A 19,896-nucleotide genomic window follows, 5' to 3' on the forward strand; every position below is an offset into this window, starting at 1 on the left:
ACTCAARTGCTCTGAAAGCAGTAACCCTGTGAGCATATCACAGAATAGACCATCTTGAAGCTGGCAATGCAGCCAGTGCATCTTCATTAAAGCTTCGGGACATTCAATATCCTCATCTTTGAGAGCAATTACATATCCAGCATAATTTTTCTATGCAGGAGACGATGGTGGTAGACAGAGAGAATAATATATGTGCTTACCCCACTAGCAGTTCTAATAGGCTTGGCTTTCAGCTTCGGTACCAGCACCTTGCGGTACTGTGGCGGAACAGCAGCAATAATATCAACCAAACGAGGCTGTGCTGAAAGTCCATACTTAGCTGATATCTTGGTTTTCAGCCTAAAAGCGGAAGTACCTCAAATTAATGATTACAATCAGACTTGCCTGGCCATCTACAGCAGCGCTATCCTGTTACTGTTCCATTAGAGAGAGATCTAGGTAGGTTCTCCTAATTTGCCTTTTCAGGCAACTTATCGAAAAAGCAAAGAGCAATTCTTTGCAACAACAACAGCTGCACTGAGCATTAAAATACAGCAAATAAAACTCCAAATGCAATTGATATGCAACAATTGCCAATGTTCTGAGTTTCCTGTACATTCTACTTCTAAATATGGTTTACCCAAAACATTGTAAAAGCTGCCCCAGAGACTCCAGCTTACCCATTTTCAGTRAATTATTCTTTTCATAAGACTTCCATCCAAATGATCTCCCACAAACTCAGATTCTAGTTAAGTTACTTTTCAAGATATTTCTCTTATTTGTTTCCAGCATCAACAGGATGTTCACAATTACATGATGAAAATTAAATAGGGATACTAGGCTAAATCGAGTTTTCATCATTCTAKATATGTAAAGAAGGAAAAAAATAATTTTGTTTGTAACATATTGCTATGAAAATTTGCTTTAAACTTTACCCATATTCTCCCTTTCACAAAATGGAATTGACTTTGGGATTAGCAGATTGAGACAAAAAAGACAATTACAAGTTTCTTGGGGCTTTTTCACAACACAACCGATTTTGTACTCTGAACGCTGGCAATGAAGTAGCAAAGCATGACTTCRTATCAGCACAAAATTTACAAGTCTTCACATCTGAAATTAAAATACATTTCATTGTCAAATAATAGAGGAGAAATTACGTTAGCCTATGGAAGTGAAACATTGTTTTAAAATGAAGCCTGAAAGTAACAGACTGCTCAGGATGCTCCATACTGGTGAACCAACTGCTTAGTTTCATCCTGGAATGACTTACTTGTTCAGATTCACATCTTTCCCCAGCTCATGAGCCTCAATTAATTGTTTTATGATGTCCGCTATCGTCATCATCATCAGCTCTGCATGGCTGAGATCTCCTGAAATAAGAACGAGATAACAAACCACGTGTATATTGGGACTTTCTGAGTGCTTGTGACAATCAAGGGGCACCTGCCTTTTATTTCATTTTTAAGATTTTCTACAATTTCAGGGCACCGCTGCCCACAGAGGCGATTTTGCGCCTGCACCTCATCCTTGAACTGCAGCATTCCCTTAACAGGGTCACTGCTTTGTATCGCTGGTTTTCTTTTACTTCTAGGGCAAACTCCGCCTTCTCAGAAGGAGAACCGGCACAACAGCGGGAACCAAGTCACTGGAAGTTAAAGACAGCGCGATGCTGGCAGTTCACCGCCTCCTCCGTGCCAGCCCCGAAGCCCTCCGAGGAGGGCCGAGCTCCTAACAACGCGGCCCGCCTCGGGGGGCCGGGCCCCCCCCAACCCCCGGCCAAGGCTGCCCCCACCCCAATGGGCACGCACAGGGCAAGGGGGGGGGCGGGCAAGCCCTGCCCCACACCCCGGCAGCCGCCGCCGCCCGCACCTTTCTTCTTCTGCCTCATGCCGCCGGCGCCGCCTCGGCTCGCTCCCCTCACGGCCCTGGACGACGGCTCCCGCCGCCAAGCGACACCGTCGCGAAAACGCCGCACGTCCGGCGGCGCTGCCGGAAAGCGACGCGCGGGACGAGGTGGGAGGGGAGGGGCGGGGAGGGGATGCGCCGCGCATGCGCGCAGCTGGGGGAGCGGTACCGGCGCCGCCCGCCGGGGGGCGCCTGGGGGGGGAACCGAGAACCGGGCGGGACCTAGAACCGGGCAGGACCTAGAACCGGGCAGGACCTAGAACCGGGCAGGACCTAGAACCGGGCGGGACCTAGAACGGGGGGACCGGGCAGGACCGGGGACTGGGTGGTACCTAGAACGGGGGGACCGGGCAGGACCGGGGACTGGGTGGTACCTAGAACGGGGGGGGGGGACCTGGAACCGTGTTGGTAGGCACAATAAGCACCAGGCGTGACCTAGAATCTGGGGTGACTCAGAATGAGGGGGGAGACACAGCCGTTACCAAGGTGGCCTAGAGTCTGGGGTGACCTAGACCCGGGGGGAACGGTCAGCAGCGGTACCAGAGGGAGACCGAGAATCAAGGGGCACAGATGCACCTGGTACCAGTGGTGATCTAGAACCCAAGGGAAGGACATAGTACCAGGGGTGACCTAGAACTGGGGTAAGATGCTGTCAGTACCAGAGGGAGACCTAGAACCAGGGGGCACAGACCCACCCAGTACAGGGGATGGCCTAGAACTGGAGGGAAAGATACAGCTGGTACTGGGGGGTGACCTAGAACCAGGGGCACGGATCTGCCGCGGAGCACCTGCCCCGGAGGAGGTGAGTCCAGGCTGGAGCCCGGGCCGAGGTCTCCCCTCCCCTCCCGCTTCTCCTCCCTCTCGGCGCTAGATGGTGGCAAAGGATTTGACTTAGGACAAGCAGCTCCCTTTGCCTCCGGACGAAGGGTGAATCCCGCTCTGCGGGGAGCCGGAGCGGCTCACCGGGGTCCTAGAGCAGGGCGCACCCAGAGTACTGGAGCGGGCAGGGGACGGGCCCGCGGGGAYCCAGTGAGACTTGGCACCATCAAATGCGACGCGCTGCCCTAGGGGACGAGGCAGCCGAGGGTCTGGGCTCGTCCGGCCGGGAGCAGGGCCAGCTCCGGAGARCTGCCGGCCGGTGCTGGCGTCAACATCTACACGTCTCCAGTGACTCCTGGAGCCCACAGGAGCTTCAGCATCTCCAGCTTCTGGAGGCGAGGACTTCCAGGGCTCGGCAGCGTCTCACGTGCAGAGCTCTCTGCTGCGGTGGCTTCGGAGGCTCGCCGGTGCCTGCCCGCTCGAGCGTCTCCTTGCTCGCGGCTTCCCGCCCAGCCAGTGGATGCTGGTGGCTCCCCTGCACGAGTAGGGTGAAGCTGGCGGCGAGCAGACGGAGAGGTCGGGTGAACAAGAAAGCACCACGACTGAGCAGGCGGCAAGAAGAAACCGACCGCCCAAAGGAAAAAAAAAACAAGTGAGAGGAAAAAATCAGGAGAGATGCTGGCATCTGCTCAGTGACCCGCTCGTATGATTTGCAGTGACAACCGCTGGGATCAACCGATCGTGGGGAACAGGCAAAAGGAGCTTTCCAGCAGGAGGGATTTTGCTGCAGAAGRTGGCAAAAGGGGAACTCCAAAGTGCAATCTTTCTTCAAAAACTGCATGATTTGGGGGCCGACCGGAGGATTTTTGGCATCACGTTCGTGACTGGCGTATGTCTGGGCACTGAACGGGCAGAAAGGGGCCTGGGCACGCGGAAACAGCCGCAGGCAGGCTGTTCCTGCTCCTGCTCCTGCTCCTGCCGAGGGCGGGCGGAAGGATGGGAGCAGGACAGCTCACAGCTGCGCGGCAGCCGGGAGCCGGCTCCTAAGGCGGCAGGAGCCGGCTGTGCTGCCGGAGCTGAGCGCGCGCAGTCTCGCAGGTGCCTGTGCGTGCGTGTGCCCGGGCTGTGAGACCAGCCCGCCTTTCCCATATTGCTAGGTGGGTTTGGCAGCATCCTGGCTGCTAAAGCAAGATCCCACGATGGAGCAGGTTGAAAACACAGTTCAGACCATCTGCTGCAGTTGCTGCCTCTCGCCTCCTGCCCGCAGGCCTTTTTAGAGGGCTGAATTCAACTTCCTTCTCAGAGGATGTGCTGGGAACGCTCTGCAATGTTTGGACCTGTCTTTACCAGTGATTTTACATCCTAGGAGGTCTCCCAAGCGTGCTGTGCCAGCCAGCTCTTTCAAAGTGGTTTGGAGAGTGGTTGTGCTCAGGATATGGGCTGTGCAGGTACAAAGCGTCTGCTGCGGCTGGGAAAGGCAGGCACCTCGCATCCAGGCATGCATCTCCTGCCATCGATSGCAGAGGCTGCTGTGCCACAAGGCCCCCTGCCACAAGGGGCGTTCCAGATGCAACTAAGTCATTGGGGCTATCTGTGTATCTAGCTGTGTCCAGCTTTGGGCAGGCAGGGATGGGAAAGGCAATCGTTTCCCCGGGATAATCTGGTTCTCTAGGTGGTGCACGCTCTACACAACATGAACCTGTAGGAGATGCCGGATGTCTCTGTCCGTTGTGCGAGTTGGTCCCCTAGGAGATGACCCAAGAGCACCGCACAGATAGGAGGCCCTTGCTCGACCTATGGTGAGATGATCGGTCTGAGGACAAGGCAATTGCCTTGTACCCACCTCTCTTCCCTTCATTTATACAGCCATAAACGCAACCCTGCGCACTGTGTCGCTCACTATTCATCTCTGCGTCCCTTGTTACGTGAGCAGATCTATGCTCTCTCTTTGTTATCAGCTACATCCACCTATTATAGCAACAACTTATCTTGCACTTAGCTACTATCATTAGCTACTTTCCACTTGCCTCAAGGTCTCCACGCTGTTCTGTAACCATGCTCTGACCTGCTATAACCCTAGTGTCGCTGCTGAGACTTAGCTCTGTGGATGCTCCTGCTTCCCCAGCAGCAGCTCACGTTCACTCGCTTCCCGTCTCAGGGGCTGCCTCTTCAGTGGGAAGCTTCCAAAAATTTTCCATTTTGAATCTGTGCTCCCAGCTGCAGCTCCCGTCGACTTCAACTGCCCATATTCCTTTCCTCAAATGTGGCTGTTTCTTTAGCTCAGAAGAGCAATAATGAGGAAAACTTCATTTTGGTTGCAAAGCCAAACTACAGCACCAAACTCTGCTGTTGCTCCCGGCAAGGAACACCAGGTGAATTCAGGTGGCGTTTTGGGCAGAAACGGATGGTAAAGCTTGGGTAATAGGATGGCTGGTGTGTTTGGGTATGTTCCCCACATCTGAGCATGGCTGTAGCCTAGGGCTCACATTTTGATCTTGCTTGTACTGGTAGAATTCAGATGCAACAACACTGATTCATTGGCCTCTGGGATTTAAAAGGTACTTTCAATTCTTCAATCAAATGCTGTGGCTAATCAGAGTTGCACAGGATCTGGAAATACCAAGCAGTGCAGGGAAATGCACATCTACAAAGAAAGGCACACGCAAAATAACCCTCCTCTGTAGTTATTTAGCATTTTCTTATCAGCATGTCTTGAAGCGCATTATCAAGGTGGGTAAACACCATCAGCAGCCCGGGGCACAAAAGCCTGAGGCCAGCCGGCAGCTCAGCGGCAGAGGCAGGTGATGGAGCCTGTGTCTCCTCTTTATCTTTTCTCTCTGTTCCAGATTCTGGCCCATCCTGTTACCTCAGGAATGTTTGTAAAGTATATTGCAAATGCATATATTTTATTCTAATAATTGGTAGGAGCTACATTAAGGCACTATATAGGGCTACTGTTATTTCAAGGATAGACTATTTGGCTTTGCAGGTTCCTGGACAACAACATTACCATTAGTAATTTTACAGCATCAAAAATACAAAAAGCTTTACAAACCAGAGAAGGCCTGAGCCTGAAAATGTGTAGCGAGCACTTCAGATGCATGGTTTGCTGCAGCGAAGGCACAGTATTTATGCTTGAACACTGAGCTCCAAGACTAGTCAGATTTTGAGAATGTTACGTTCCCACTCAGTACATTCATTGGTGAGAAAAAAGCCCATTAATGCAGGGTTACTTCATGCCATTACGTAGCCATTCCCTGTTAGTAACACRGACTTACCACTGAACTGCTGCCACAAAAAGCTAAGCCTAGCCTAAACGAGACAAAAAGAAAGCTGGACTTAAGAAGCCACAGAAACATGCATGAAGCTATCAATTTAACTTGATTTTCCAGTTTTTTAAACTGTGTCCAATTCTGGGCTCCCTAGTACAGGAGAGACATAGAGCTATTGGAAAGAGTCCAGCGCAGGGCTACAAAGACGATTAGAGGACTGGAGCATCTGCCCTTTGAGGAACGGCTGCAAGAGCYGGGCCAACCTGGAGAAGAGAAGATGGAGAAGAGATCCTATCTCTGTCTACAAATACCTTATGGGATGCTGCCAAGAAGTTGGGGCCGGACTCTTTTCAGTGGTGCTAAGCAACAGRACAAGAGGCAACAGGCACAAACTGAAACACAGGAAGTTCCACCTGAATRTGAGGAAAAACTTCTTTCCTGTGAGGGTGACAGAGCACTGGAACAGATTACCCAAAGAGGTTGTGGAGACTCCTTCTCTGGAGATATTCAAAGGCCGTCTGGACAGGGTCCTGTGCAAGGTTCTCTAGGTGTCCCTGCTTGAGCAGTGGGATTGGACTAGATAATCTCCAGAGGTCTCTTCTAACCTCCCCCACTCTGTGATTTTGTGATTTCCAGGGGAAAAGGCTTGTGAGGAGAGAGCTGCAATACCAAGGAATGGATGCTGATGAATGTTTTGGGTGGGATTTATGCCACTTAATTTCAGGTGCCTGAAAGTTAGCTTTCTTGATCTGAATTAGTCAATTTAGGCTCCTATGTAATCTATGGATGCCAAAGGAAGTTCCTATTTCAGCTACTCCACTAAGAGAGCTAGCTTAGACAACTGGGTTTTAGACCATTATGTTGAGTGAGATGAATTCCCTTTTTCAAGCAYATAGGGCAACCAGAAAAAAATAAAGAAAGAATGATGCCTGGGAGAAGGAGGTGCACTGAACCACCTAATCATTGATTTGGAGCTGGAAATACACATGGCATGCCAGCAAAGAGTCTTCAGGTATGACCCATCATCCATCGTGCCCAGCGCCTCCTCTCAACAACRGTCAGTGCCACTTGCACCTGAACACTTGAAACCCTCAAATGAAACAGTCCAGAGTAATCTGCTCACAGATCCTTCTCCAAATCCTTGTCAGTTAGTAGCATTTTCTCTGAAACATGATTTTTAGCCTATAAATTTTGAGAATTCATGGGTGTACTGTACTTCTTACTGCATGGAAAGATCAATTGTTTTTTTCCTGGCAGTGAGTTCTAGTTGCTGTGGATTTTGTGCCCTTATCCTTAAAAATTCCTATTTATTTACTGGATATTTCCTTAATTGTGGAAAAGACAAATAAGAATGCCCGATGCCCATTCTGTTAAATAATTAGACTGATATCAGCTCCTGACGCAAAGCCCTGTGCAATGCTGTAATCCAGAGTCTAMGATCTGATTTCATTCTCTCAAACTCTGGGCATGCGATCAAAATAACRGAGTTGCCATGTTGAATGGAAGGCGTTTTCCCTGAGCCTCCTTTCACCCACCTGTTAAAGGCTTCTCCCTTGAACGATAGGCTGTTTTCTTCACAGTTTAGAGGATTGGGCTGGGACTGTTACAGCTTAGAGACCACATGAACATTGGTGGTAAGTGGTAAACTACTCACTTTGTAGTGAGGACACAGCTTACCTCACTCTGGCGGCTGGTGAGAGCCTTCCGTCATCCCCCCTATGCCCACAGAGACAGATTCTCCCCTAATTCACTGGGAAAGCATTACGGAAGAGCTCAGGCCGTGGAATATGCCCTGAGATGTCCGAGCGACACAGACAAGCTCAGCACAAATGAGGACAAGCATCTCTACCAGCATTCTGCACAGGGGTTTTCAGACCCAGCAAGGCCAAGCCATAGCTCAGATACGGTCAATAACCTATGTGAACTCTGCAGTGATCATGTACCCAGAGAAAAGCAGAATGTAGCACGAGCTTGAAAGGAGCAATGATAGAAAACCACACTGAGAAGCACAACAGGAAAACAGACGTGGCTCTACACTGCTTTGGAAACCGGAGATCCCAAAACTGGAGATCCCAAAGGCACGCAGRAGTCATTGTGCTAAGTGCTGTACTCACAAAAAAAAAAAAATACAAAGTCATTGCTCCAACACCCCTCTGTCTGCAAGGACAAACTCAAAACTGGCTGCAAGGCAGTTAGCTTTCAAAAGAACAGCCTAAGTGAGAACGGATGCAGGATCTCCCTGCCCATTGCTTTGCATTGAATAGTGAGGTCAATGAGAACCTCTCTTTTAACAACAGCTGATAAAAAATAAAGCTGGGTCCTTATGAAGGATTCAAAAGTGGCTGTTCTTCACTGAGCACAGCCTGATTCAGTTAACATTGCTGTTGTTTCCCACTTGCCAGGCAGATAAGCCTTTGCTCTGCTGAGATGAAAGATACTCTGGATCCTCTTCTTCCTTACTCTATATCAGATCCTTGGTTTGATGGAGGAATGTGCCATGGCTGAGCCTCAAACAGTGGAGATGCTAGAAGAGGCAGAAAAAAAACCATGAGAATCAGAGAAATTTAGTCAGAGAATTCAGATTCTAAAGATACTTAGGTACTTAGCCAATCCTTGGAATTTCAGTGGCATTTAATACCACAAATGCTTTTACAAATATACATTGGACAGAAGGACTGTCTCCATTCATCATCTCATTAAAGAGAAAAAAATGTCAAAACCTCTTTAATCTTCCTGCCCACCTTTCTGACAGTCTGCAAACACAGCCTGGTAAAGCCCAGCTGGAACACTACCCCACGCTGGTAAGTTTACCTTGGGAAAAGTCCAGCAGAGGTCCAGGAGAGGTCACTGAAGGAATTAAGAGAGGATTTGCTTTCCTCTGATACAAAAAGATGTATAGTTTTGCCTATCAAATTGCCCCTAATCCCAGTGCAATCCCTCAGAGATAATTCACGTTGGTAATCTTTCTATCACAGCGATGGTGGTTGTAGGTAGCTTGTAGGTTTGTCTGAGGGCCTGGTRCCCACTATGCAAAGCACTGCTTTTGGGCACACATTCTAAATTCCTATCAGCTGGGTCAGTTCTGCAGCTGGCTCCATCCTGGCAGGGGTTCAACATACCCCTACCTGGCCCCKAATGAAGACACAGAATGTGGCAGAGTCAGAAGGACCCTGCAGGTCTCCGTGTGCTCCAGCATCCTCCATGCCTGTGGAATCAGGAATAATTATTGGGCAGCAGCAGTAGGAGCTCCCCTTACTTCATCCCCCACATCCTCTTTGACAATACTAAACTGCCTCTAAACATCTAAACAGGGTCTCATCTTACTCATTCCAGCACTTTTCCCAATGTGTTATCCCTGGTCTGTGTTTAAATCCTTTCCTCTGTCTCCCACAGAAAGATTTGTGATCAGTCATTTGCACTGTGGGTCCTCCTCATAGGGGTTAGCCTATGCATGTACTAATAATGCCAGAAGTTGGGAAGATCCAAAGGGATCCTGCAAAGGGATCTCCACATACTCTATTATCCTCCTCCTAGATGGGATCATTAATATTACTGGACAGCCACTGTCCTGTAGGAGCTGCCCTCACTCTATCCCTGTGCTCTCTTTGAAAATCCTATACAGCATCACATCAGATGTCTTTTTTCCTTTGTTCACTCCTGTTTTTTTATCCACTACCCTTGCTGCTCTACTAAAAAATGCTAGCGATCCCAAATTGCAGTCCCTACCTGGACAACTCCCTTGTGAACTCTCGGGATTTTCATCAAAACCTGCAAAAGCATTGAGCACTTCTGAGAGATACTTCTGAAATGCTTTCCTAGCAAGCTACAGACACTGAGGACCCTCAGGAAAAGCTGCCCAAGCCAGTCCTGGACTGAAATGGCTTAAAATTACTTTTAATGATGTCAGTCTGCATCCTTATTTTTGGAAGGCACACATATCCACTGCTTTCTCAGCTGTTCTGAAAGTTGTTCCCTGATTTGCTGAATAATCTTGTCCCAGTCCAGCCATACCAGTTCCTCATGGCATCCGGCCACGGTGTGGCAGAGTCAATGGACTTTGGAGGACTGAGCCCACTGTGACTTATGCACCTAAGATTCCTTGCTCTGCCACTGAATAGTAGTGAGTTAAACTCACAATGAAGCCCACAGCAGTGTTCAATGCTATGATGATGGCCATGACAGAGAGGTGGATCTAGTATTGCTAGATTTGAAATCTTTGGCCATATGTTCACTTTCAAGGCAGCAAAACAGGCTCATTTGTTCCCACCATCCAGAACGACTGCCTTTTCCTCTGCTTACAAAAATATACCGACAGCACCTTCTCCTTCCCTCTGTGCACTGAGTTGGGATAGATTAAACCTCTACAGTAGCTTCCAAATGGGACAGGAGAGCATACTAACACGGACATCTGGTTTCCATCCTTGTGAAGCTTTTTTTTCCTTTTTCATGTCGCTTTGGCACTGGAGCTTGAACAGGCGTTGGTCTTATCCCAGCATTCCACTGGGGGCTTTGGACCAGAGTCTTCACTGCTGCTTTGGTGAGCAGGTTTCCAGTTGACTGATGAGTGGCCCAACTGGGACGAACTGGTGTTTTTGGAACAGACTCAAGATCTGTTGAAAGTGACAGCTAGGAAGAGAAGGCAGTAAGTATCATATTATCCCAACAGCCCCAGAGGAACTGAAAATGTTGGAGCCCTTTGAGAACTTTAATCTATAAATGATATCCCTAAATGATGATATCAGCATGATTGTGTATTATTGCACCTGGGCTCTGTTATAAGCTAACTTTAAGGACAAAAGAACCCAATTAGAAATTTATAGCAGCAAGGCCAAACCCTCATTAATTGGCTCTCCACATCAACTCACAAGTCAATGCACAAATTCTCCCTTATGCCCCTGGCTCTAACTCCTCCCAGTCCTGCTTACTCTCTGAAGTCTCRCAGTGCAAAGGATGAAGTTTATATTAACATATTGTTCAATGATCATTTTCCARCCATATAAAAGCTGAGGAGAAGAATATCTTAGTAACACAGTGATTGCTTATTCCTTGAAAAAGGTCTTCAATATTTTTAAAACTCAGGATAAGGTGCTGCAGACCAACAACCCTGGCTCTTTTTAACTGATACAAATTACTCGTTAAGAATAATGAAAAAACACCATAGAACCAAAGGATTACATAGAAACTCATTAAGAAGCAATAAGGGCAGATAAGTCTGATGTGAAACTAGTGCCCACAGTAACATGTCTGTGTAGAAAAGGTCGATGCTGTTTTGCAGTTSCTGCCCGCCTGTTTCCCCTTTCCATTATTTGGCAGCATTGGCAGCAATGGTAGATATATAATGGGTCGTGTCTAATTGTCTACTTATAAATACGCAATCCGGCAACTGCTGAGTATTAGCCTAAAGGAAGGCTAGTGCYTATACAACTATCTAAAATGATCCAGGTTCTTAGCAGTAACTGATGTGTAACAGAGAGATGAAAAGTAGTTTTTCTGTCCTAGTGAGAAAAGCACAATAGCACAGAAATAGCAGTTGCAGCACAGCTCTGACTSTACCTTGCTTTTCTGCTCCTGTGTCTTTGGTGATTCAGCTTTAGAGTGTATGGGGACAGACAGGCAAAGGGYAATAAAGCACAAAGCCAGGCTATGTCTTTAAAATTAGAGTCACATATATGAGCTGAGCTTGAATCTGCAAACATTATCCTGAGTCATTTTCACTCTCAGGAGCAGTCCAATGAAGTTCAATAGAATTTCTTGTATGAATAAGTAAAATTCAAAATAAGCTTTGCAGAATATAGGTGGTGTAAATACACACTGCACAGGACTGTGGTCTCCRTGCTGAGAGCCCTGGGTATTTGTGTGGGATATATCCCTGCAAAACGTAAATGTGATCCATACTCGAAACATCAACTCCCTGTCAATGTGACATAGGAAAATTTATTTCTGATTTCAAACGCTGCAGTCTTATTACCTGAGGCAGTGAGGCAAGAATGACATCAGAAAGATGTTGTTTAGTGASTACTAAAAATAAGCCAGTAATTCAGGAACAGCTGTGAAGGTGGAGCAGTCTCTTAAACAGAAACAAGCGGACGGCTGAAAGGCAAAACCAGCCCACGATCACTGACATTGCAGCAATTGCAAAGCCGTCAAAAGCACCAATCTGCAGAATTTTCACCTTCCGAATAAAGTATCTGGAAATTTTGACATTTGAGAACTTTTGGCATGAGGTTGTCTGTTTTGCTGAASAGCTGCAGAAGACTCCTTGGAAGTCATCAGAGAAGATCCCCTTGCTGTGTAAGGGACACTGATGTGGCAGCACTGATGCCTGGGAAAGGACCTGCAGGGCCAGAGCTGAGGAATCACAGCAGAGCAGCAGAGCTCCAGGTCAGAAAGAACAGGAGGGCTGAAATAGTGGCCCAAAACACTGGGATCTGGTTTCCATTCCCTGCCCAGCCTGGTAAAATTTTGGAAAAGTCACTGAATCTGTTCCACTCTTCACTTTCCTTTATACTGTGCTGGGACAACAGCTGCTGAAGGCAATCTAAGTGTCAAGGTGGCATAGGGCAACCCATGAAGCCTTGAACCAACAAAGCGCATAAAGGGACGGTTAACACTGAAACGGGTCATATCGTTAAAGTCAGGCATTTCCCTCGATACAGAACAAGGTGATGACACCGTTCTCCTGAAAAAAAAAACTGATTCACTGCTGAGCTGTATCTATTACAGAAACTTCACTGGAGATAACACAGTGGAGATAACACAGTATAAAACTGGAGTAACAAACTAGTTAATCAGTTTTGAAGAAATGGTAGACAAAATGAATAAAACAGATATTCCCACTCCACTGGGGAGACATGGGGGTTGCATGTGCATTCATAAAGAAGAAATGTGACCCTTCATTCAGAGACCTAATTTACTTTATTATAATTTACTAGTTATTGTAATTTACCTAATTTACATTAATTTAGCTTACTTCAATTTATTGTAAATTAAACATTAGTCTTGTCATATATTCTGCCACCGTTTGTATGATTACTAATAAACTCCAAAACCACACAAGTTTACTAGGAGGAAAATTGATTCACCGTATGCCAACCTGGAGCCAGTGGATGTAATTCCAGAAGTTAGGTCAGGATTTTAATTACTTTTTTCCTTCCATTTTGGTGTTCAGCATGTGTTGTTTAGCCTCCTGCTCTTGGAACTCCATATAATAGCTCTTTACACATCTTCACTGTTGGCTGTAAAATACTTTATTCTCATCTACTTGGATCATTGATCTATTCCTTTGGCAGCTTCATTTTAACCTGACTTGATGTTTGCTTGCTTGGGGCACTTACTTACTCTTTCAACATATTTCATTCTTCTTCCAAGGATTTACTAAAAGACTTAAGCATGAAGCCTCTTTATTTGTACTTGATTAAATATGAGTTTTTTAACAGGTCTTCATTTCAACAAGATTCCCCAGCATTACCTTTATAATAAATGAAGATTAACTTGGGATAATTCCTAGTTAGTTATATATATTCTTTATCTGTGCATCACCCTATATTTACCTTTATTGTCATGTAATGTTATAATCAGTAATGGCCAGAATAACAGCAGGGTTATAACTCAGGATTACATGGAGAGTAAGACAGACATCTCTGTTAGTGAAATTTGGACAACTCTGAACTCAAGAGAAATACAARGACATTTTCGGTGTAAAGGTCTAGGAAAGACTGACACAGTAGCACAGGCTGCCCCAAGTTTTTAACATAAATACATAAAAGCCAGTGCTACCAACAGTGCATAACAAAGATACGAGGTGTAACCCTGCGGGTTTCAAGAGGCTCATGCCTGAGCTAGGTTGTCCTAATTGCCTAGGGCAGACCAAGGGGGTGCCAAGAAGGTTGCAGGGTGGACAGGGAGTCTGTCATGGATAGCATGCCATGGTGTTGGGACCCTTCCCAGGGCTTTTTGTGGCAAGAGAATCCAATACCAACTAATCCTGCCTGCTCCCCGAATGAGTGTGTCTGTGAGCATTYTGTGGCAGCTAAGAGCTTCTTGATGACTACTGGCTACAGGAATAAATTACCTGCAATTAAACTGAGAGCTCCCAACAGAAGGTGGCACATACGTACCCCCACCTCAACCCTGTACTTCGCAGTTTATAGCAAAAACTCCCACTCCCATCCCACTGATGTTACGTAGGAGAGTTTTGACTTCACATTGGGAGCCAAACTGGCTGCTTGTGCCTTCCTGATTACAAGGTACAGGTTAAGCAACTTAGAAGACCACATAACTTTCCTAAAATCTGGGGAAAGAAAACCAAAGTCACCTCTTTCTACCCTGAACTAAGAATCTTTCACTTCTGTAYTGACAATAAAACAGCTTTAAATTTGAAACGAGAAGTCACAGTGGAATGAGACTCTGTAAAGGCTCTCTGATCTAAAGGCTACTGAGGAAGCCATTGGAGAATGGAAATCGTAAGACACAGGCTGAATAACTTTAATTATATTTTCTGTTCTTTAACACTGACTGAATCTATTTCCTTGCAAAAAGGCTGTATTTGGGTCAGGAGAATGCCTCTCAATCTCAGGAGGCAATGCTTCCCTTTTATGTAAACCTCTTTTAGCTCAACTCATGTGTGTTCTGTGCCTTTCATCAGTTAGGAAACACATTCCCAGTTTGCAAAAAAACCCAATATACTTGCAAGTATATCCTTCTTCTAGCAGTTATATGTTGCTATACCTACAAAAGCTGAGACCCATGGTGTTTTCTGGAAACCTAATTTCCCTGGACTGCTTTCATGTGAAGGTGCCCTACTTTACCAGTCACGAGTGCAATTGAATCCACAGTATTAAGATGTAAAGGCTGCTTGCTCTGGCTTGGTGCAATGAACAAAGTATAAACTRAGCTCAAACTACAATGATCAAAAGCTGTGAGCACAGAAGAAAATCTTAGGGAAAGATTCAAGTGCTACAGGAGAATTGATCCAGTGGTTTGTACAGCATGGAAACTGGCTGTCAGGATACTGTGCAGTAAGTACAGCAAAGGAGGAGAATATAACAAAAATCAGTGTCCACACACACACGGTCCTTTTCCCACTAAGGCAGATGGACTATGTCTACGTTGCAACAAGAGATCGCCCCTGGAGCAGCCTGACATGCTGTGCTTTGCRTCCTGCTTATATTCCTTCTGGCTAGATACCTCCCTTGGGGACAGGCAGCAAATGTGCCTGGCAGCCTACTGATAGCCAGGAGCAAAGTTTCACAGTCATCCAAGTTAAATAAATGGTCTGAGCTGCTGGGAGGAGCTGACACTGGGCCCTGGCTGATATAATCACACCCTGGTGATACTCACCAGTGATTTTGCCTTCCGGAGCTTATAAGGTCCACAGGCTGATTTCTTTTTTTTCTCAGCTGCCTGCCGGCTAAGGTCTGGGGTCTCCCCTCCTCCTTTCTTTCTCCTGCAGAGTGGAACAGAATAGCATTAACAAGTGCAATGGAGTTGTTTCCCTGAGGTTGAGAAGAAGAAAATCCCTTATGATATACCACCCAAAAAAGACATGGTTTAAACTAACACACCGGGGACAGACCACAAACATATAGCTACTGTGGCTCAGAGGAGGGTGGTTATGTTACTCTAACCTTACTGCACTCAAACACATGCCTGTAGCTTGAGGCTTACTCATTTAAGCTAAAATGACATAACCAGCTTTACAACAACTTAAGAAAATTCACTGAAAGGCAGGTGCCTGTTTAATGAAGTCTATCTGAGAATTTTTAGTTCAGTCAGTATAAGTTGTACCATAAGTAAGGCTAGAGGACTGCCCTTCCAATAAGTTATTTATTCATTGTTTTTACAGCCAAATGTTCTTGCATATGTATATGTATATATGTTTGCATGCAGCTATTATTAAAGTCAGTATAATTAACTGGTAGAAGAGGAATATTCCGGAGTGTGAAAATAAGTGAAGTACACTGGAATATGGCCTGCTGACATATCACACCAGTATCAGGAGTAAAAACAGTGCTATGAGAAAGTTTTTTTTTTTTAAGAAGTCAGACAGGTTCATAAACACCGTTACTCTGAAAGTTCATTCTCCTTCCATATTCAAATTCTGTAAATAATTTCACAGGTGACTTTACAAAGCAGTTAATTTAAAGCAGGAATTCAGTGTGCTCTATGTGCTCATCTACCAGCTCCATCATCAGCATTTCTGGTCTCTTAGTAGGCATGCTAAAATGCATATTATGAATGCAAAATCATGAACATATGGGATAGAAACCGACTCTAAAAGTAACATTCATCCTACAGAGAAACAGAGACACATGCATAACATCCCCAAATCATCCATCAGCATTATATATGTTATTCTGTAGTCCCACATCAGCTGCAGATCAAGAACCACAAAGACGAATGAGACGCACTATTTCATTAGCAAATTGAGGAAAATTGCAACTTGTTTATAAGCACTTCACTAACAGCCAAGAGCCAATCTAAAATAGTATTACAGGGAATGATATGGTCATCTCTAGACAGAACACAGTCCTTTCTGCCAGAAAGAGTTGCCATAAGGAAGCATCTCCACTAGTTACAACTGGTAGTGTGGTACCAGCCTGGGGAGTGGTTCTGACTCTGTTCTTCAGAGGCCAGTGACAGCATCGACATAGACCTGTTCATTTAGAAAACTGAAAAATGGAAGTATTTCTGAAGAGGGAAAACTCAGATGCCCTGTCAAACCAGTGCTCGTGGTCGTAAATTAAAAAGTTAACCTCAAAGCGCTCTACAACCGTATGCTAATGTGCGTGGGCACGGTGTCGAGCATCCCTCTGCAACAGGTCATCACCGCATCCCACTTCAAGGTCAGGAAAACGCACACAGGGAGGATGAGTTTCTCGAGGCTGTGGAGGAAGGCTGCATCACAGCCGAGATGAGAACRGCAGGTCTTGCACCCCTAGGGCTGAACTCGGCGTTTCTCACCCTGCTTTTCTCTCTTAAGCGATGTTTTGAATTCCCACAAGCCTAGCAGGCAAAGAGCATTGGGCTGGCTATTCAGAAACAGGAAAAGCAAAAGGCAAGCGTCAGGCTTCAGAAGAACAGCGAAACACCATTCCCTTTTTGTGAGAAACGGGGCCCAGGCTACTGACAGAACAATTACAGAAAGTAATTATTTTCTCGTTGGATAAACACACCAGTACAACATGCAACTGTTTTTAGAGCCGGCCTATGTCCATAAATTATCTARCTGAATTAGTGCTGCCTTCTAGAAGCCAGAACTGGTTGGGGTAGGGGGGGAAGGAGCTTTTATTTTGTTGTCATGAGAAGTAGCAGGGCTCTTTCTTGAGGCACAAGGACACAAGCTTGGCAGGGATCCAAMACTCAAATCAGAATTCTTTATCCATGATAAAGTGGGAGGCAAATCTGCTGATTTATTGGCAACGAGCAGCACAAACACCAGATGCCTTCCAGCAGAACCGTACACGCACGGATCGAAAGAAACACCCCTCCTGTTCCTTCSCAGGCAGACTGCAGTCCCAGCAAACCCAAGGAAAATTTGCTAATTTGTTCCACATTTTAGATAAAAAGGCTTCATTTCACCTTTGTATCCCAGAAGAGACAAATCCATCCTCACTGGTCTCTATTTTGTTAGTATAAAAAGGAAAAACTACCTGGACAGATCAGGCAGAAAACAAAACAGACCTAAGCGAAATCGTCCTTGTGATAAATTACAYAGATACATGTAGCAATGCTGCAAGTCATAGCTGTAATTCCAGCACAGGATTTTGATAACCCCTTCCAGGCAATTCGTAATTCAACCCCTGCCTGCATCTTTTCCCTTTAGTGCCTCCTCTGCACTCCCTCGACTRTGCATCTGCTCATTGCTCTTCTAATTTCACTGCTCAGTGACTATGAGGCTTCTTCCACATTATCCCCCCAAACCAAAAAGCCCCTCAGTGAATATACTGAAGGATTTCTGTCCCATCTCCTTCACAAGCAACAGTGATGTTCATCACTGAGGCTCCTAGGTACCATTTTGCTTTCACAATACAGGCTCATACCCTTATGAGCAGGCAGCCAAAAAGTCCATCAGAAAATACAATCAAGTCTCAATTATCGTCCAGATTGCACATTATCTCTATCCTGATGTTTGTCAGACACTGCCCAGCTGTGGCATAGCATTAAGGTTCTTCTCCTCCCCAATGACATGAAGCATCAGCACTGTCCAAGCCAAAAAAGCTCACCCAGTTGCTCTACAGAAATCTATTTGTTTTTCAAAGGTAAATACCCCAAGTATGGTCTTACAGTGCACAGGACATGTTTTCTGTTACCTGTTTTAGGACTCCCTTTGACTCCACTCCACGGCATAACTGAAAACTGACTGTAGCCTGTTAGGCTTCCCAAGTTTCACTTCTTTGGCTGAGGAAGGGTAAGTTCTCCACTATGGCTTCACAGYAGTGTAGTTTTTGTACCACTGAGGAAGGGAGCATGTTAGCTACTGATTCCTCTGAAAAGACCAACATGGAAACAGATGACAAATCTGCCATTTAAATGACATTTAGGCTGCAGAATTATCACCCTATTATGATGAATGGGAATGTTCTCACCTCTCTTTGGACTAGGGAAGTTTAGTGTGAGGTCCTGCAAAGGGAAGGTTTTGACAAAGTACAAGAGCTAAGAAAGCTTATTTTTGGGGAGGTTACCTCTTAAATTCTGCAGAATTTAACTTGACATTAGGCAGATTAACTTTGATTCAAAGAAGCAGCCAGTGACTGGTCTTACATATTGCTCTGATGATGGCATCAGGTATTCCTTTGATGTAATCTTGTTTATTCAAAAAGAATTTTCCACAAGTCCTGTTTTCTTCAACACAGCAGAACTCAAACAGAAAAAAATGGTTTCTCTGCTCACAGCTTGCCAGTCAAGCTGCTGGCCTATGAGTGCTGTCTCTAGACCTCCCCTCTCAGCCACCATTTTGGCTTTCTGATGCTTCTCTGGTAGCTCTGCTGCATCTTTTTGCACCTGCTCAGGATGTACCATAAGAAAATTCTCATTCCTCTTTATATGCATTTGAACCACAACAAACCTCATTTGCCCCTCCAGATTGCAAAACACTGTGTTTTGGAAAATCATTCCTATTGTTTTAGGAATCTCATTTTATTCAGATTTCATTGCTTTTGACATTTATTTCACAGGAACAGCCGATATTGGATCCTTGAGCTCCAAGAATTCAAGTGACCTAAGAATTACTATATCTAAAGCAGTCTAGGCGGGCAGAGACTTTTATCTTTGTTCTCTGTTCTACTTTGCAATCCTGTACAGCAGTCAGTTACAGTCCACCTAAGCTGATAGGTCGGAGTAAGAAAAAACAGTGGACACAGAGTTCACATTTGCCTCCCTAGCCCAACTGATGAGATGCTCCCTAATAGTTGGCTGAGCCTTCAYCTCCAGTTCAAAACAAAGCTTGCCACCGGAGAGGGTCTGAACACTTTGCCCTTGTGTTACCATTGATATGCAACCTAGGTCTGCCCACGTTGCCCACCAGTTGCTGCCACCACTTCCACCAAGAGCTAGCACCTTGGGAAAGCCCACGAGCAGAAGGTGGTGTCTTGCTGCTCCTGCTGCGAACAGGGAAGAGGATGAAGTGCTGAAGTCCTGGCCTCCAGGCAGCTGCTGAGGACTGAAGGAGGAAAGAGACCATGTGGAGCCTTAGCGAGAGGAGTTCATAGAAACATAGAAYCAGTAAGGTTGGAAGGGACCTCTGGAGATCATCTAGGCCAACCTCCCTGCTCAGCAGGGTCACCTACAGCATGKTAGACWCGGTTGCATCCAGGYGGGCCTTGAACAGCTCCAGACAAGGAGACTCCACAACCTCGCTGGGCAACCTGCTCCAGGGCTCCTTCACTCTCACAGGAAAGAAATTCCCCCGCACGGTCAG

At 46.0% G+C, this 19,896-nt stretch overlaps 2 protein-coding genes across 2 annotated transcripts in view; both read right to left on the reverse strand.

Annotated features, from left to right (window-relative positions):
- Positions 1–1,944, reverse strand: part of ELP3 (elongator acetyltransferase complex subunit 3) — a 92,719-nt gene extending 90,775 nt beyond the window's left edge. Inside the window, exons 1-3 of the mRNA XM_085305640.1 lie at positions 1,852–1,944; positions 1,253–1,352; positions 201–339 (exon numbers count right to left, since the gene is read on the reverse strand). Of these exons, the coding sequence (XP_085161766.1) occupies positions 201–339; positions 1,253–1,352; positions 1,852–1,870 (258 nt within the window). The 5' untranslated portion in view covers positions 1,871–1,944. The remainder of the gene's footprint in view (positions 1–200; positions 340–1,252; positions 1,353–1,851) is intronic.
- A 6,242-nt stretch (positions 1,945–8,186) lies between these two features.
- FBXO16 (F-box protein 16) overlaps positions 8,187–19,896 on the reverse strand; it is a 30,701-nt gene continuing 18,991 nt past the window's right edge. Inside the window, exons 6-8 of the mRNA XM_085305687.1 lie at positions 15,318–15,423; positions 10,379–10,604; positions 8,187–8,502 (exon numbers count right to left, since the gene is read on the reverse strand). Of these exons, the coding sequence (XP_085161813.1) occupies positions 8,435–8,502; positions 10,379–10,604; positions 15,318–15,423 (400 nt within the window). The 3' untranslated portion in view covers positions 8,187–8,434. The remainder of the gene's footprint in view (positions 8,503–10,378; positions 10,605–15,317; positions 15,424–19,896) is intronic.

Source organism: Rhea americana, unplaced genomic scaffold, assembly GCF_003343005.1.
Source record: "Rhea americana isolate MKP2758 unplaced genomic scaffold, rheAme1 scaffold_225, whole genome shotgun sequence".
In the NCBI taxonomy this organism is placed as follows: Eukaryota; Metazoa; Chordata; class Aves; order Rheiformes; family Rheidae; genus Rhea; species Rhea americana.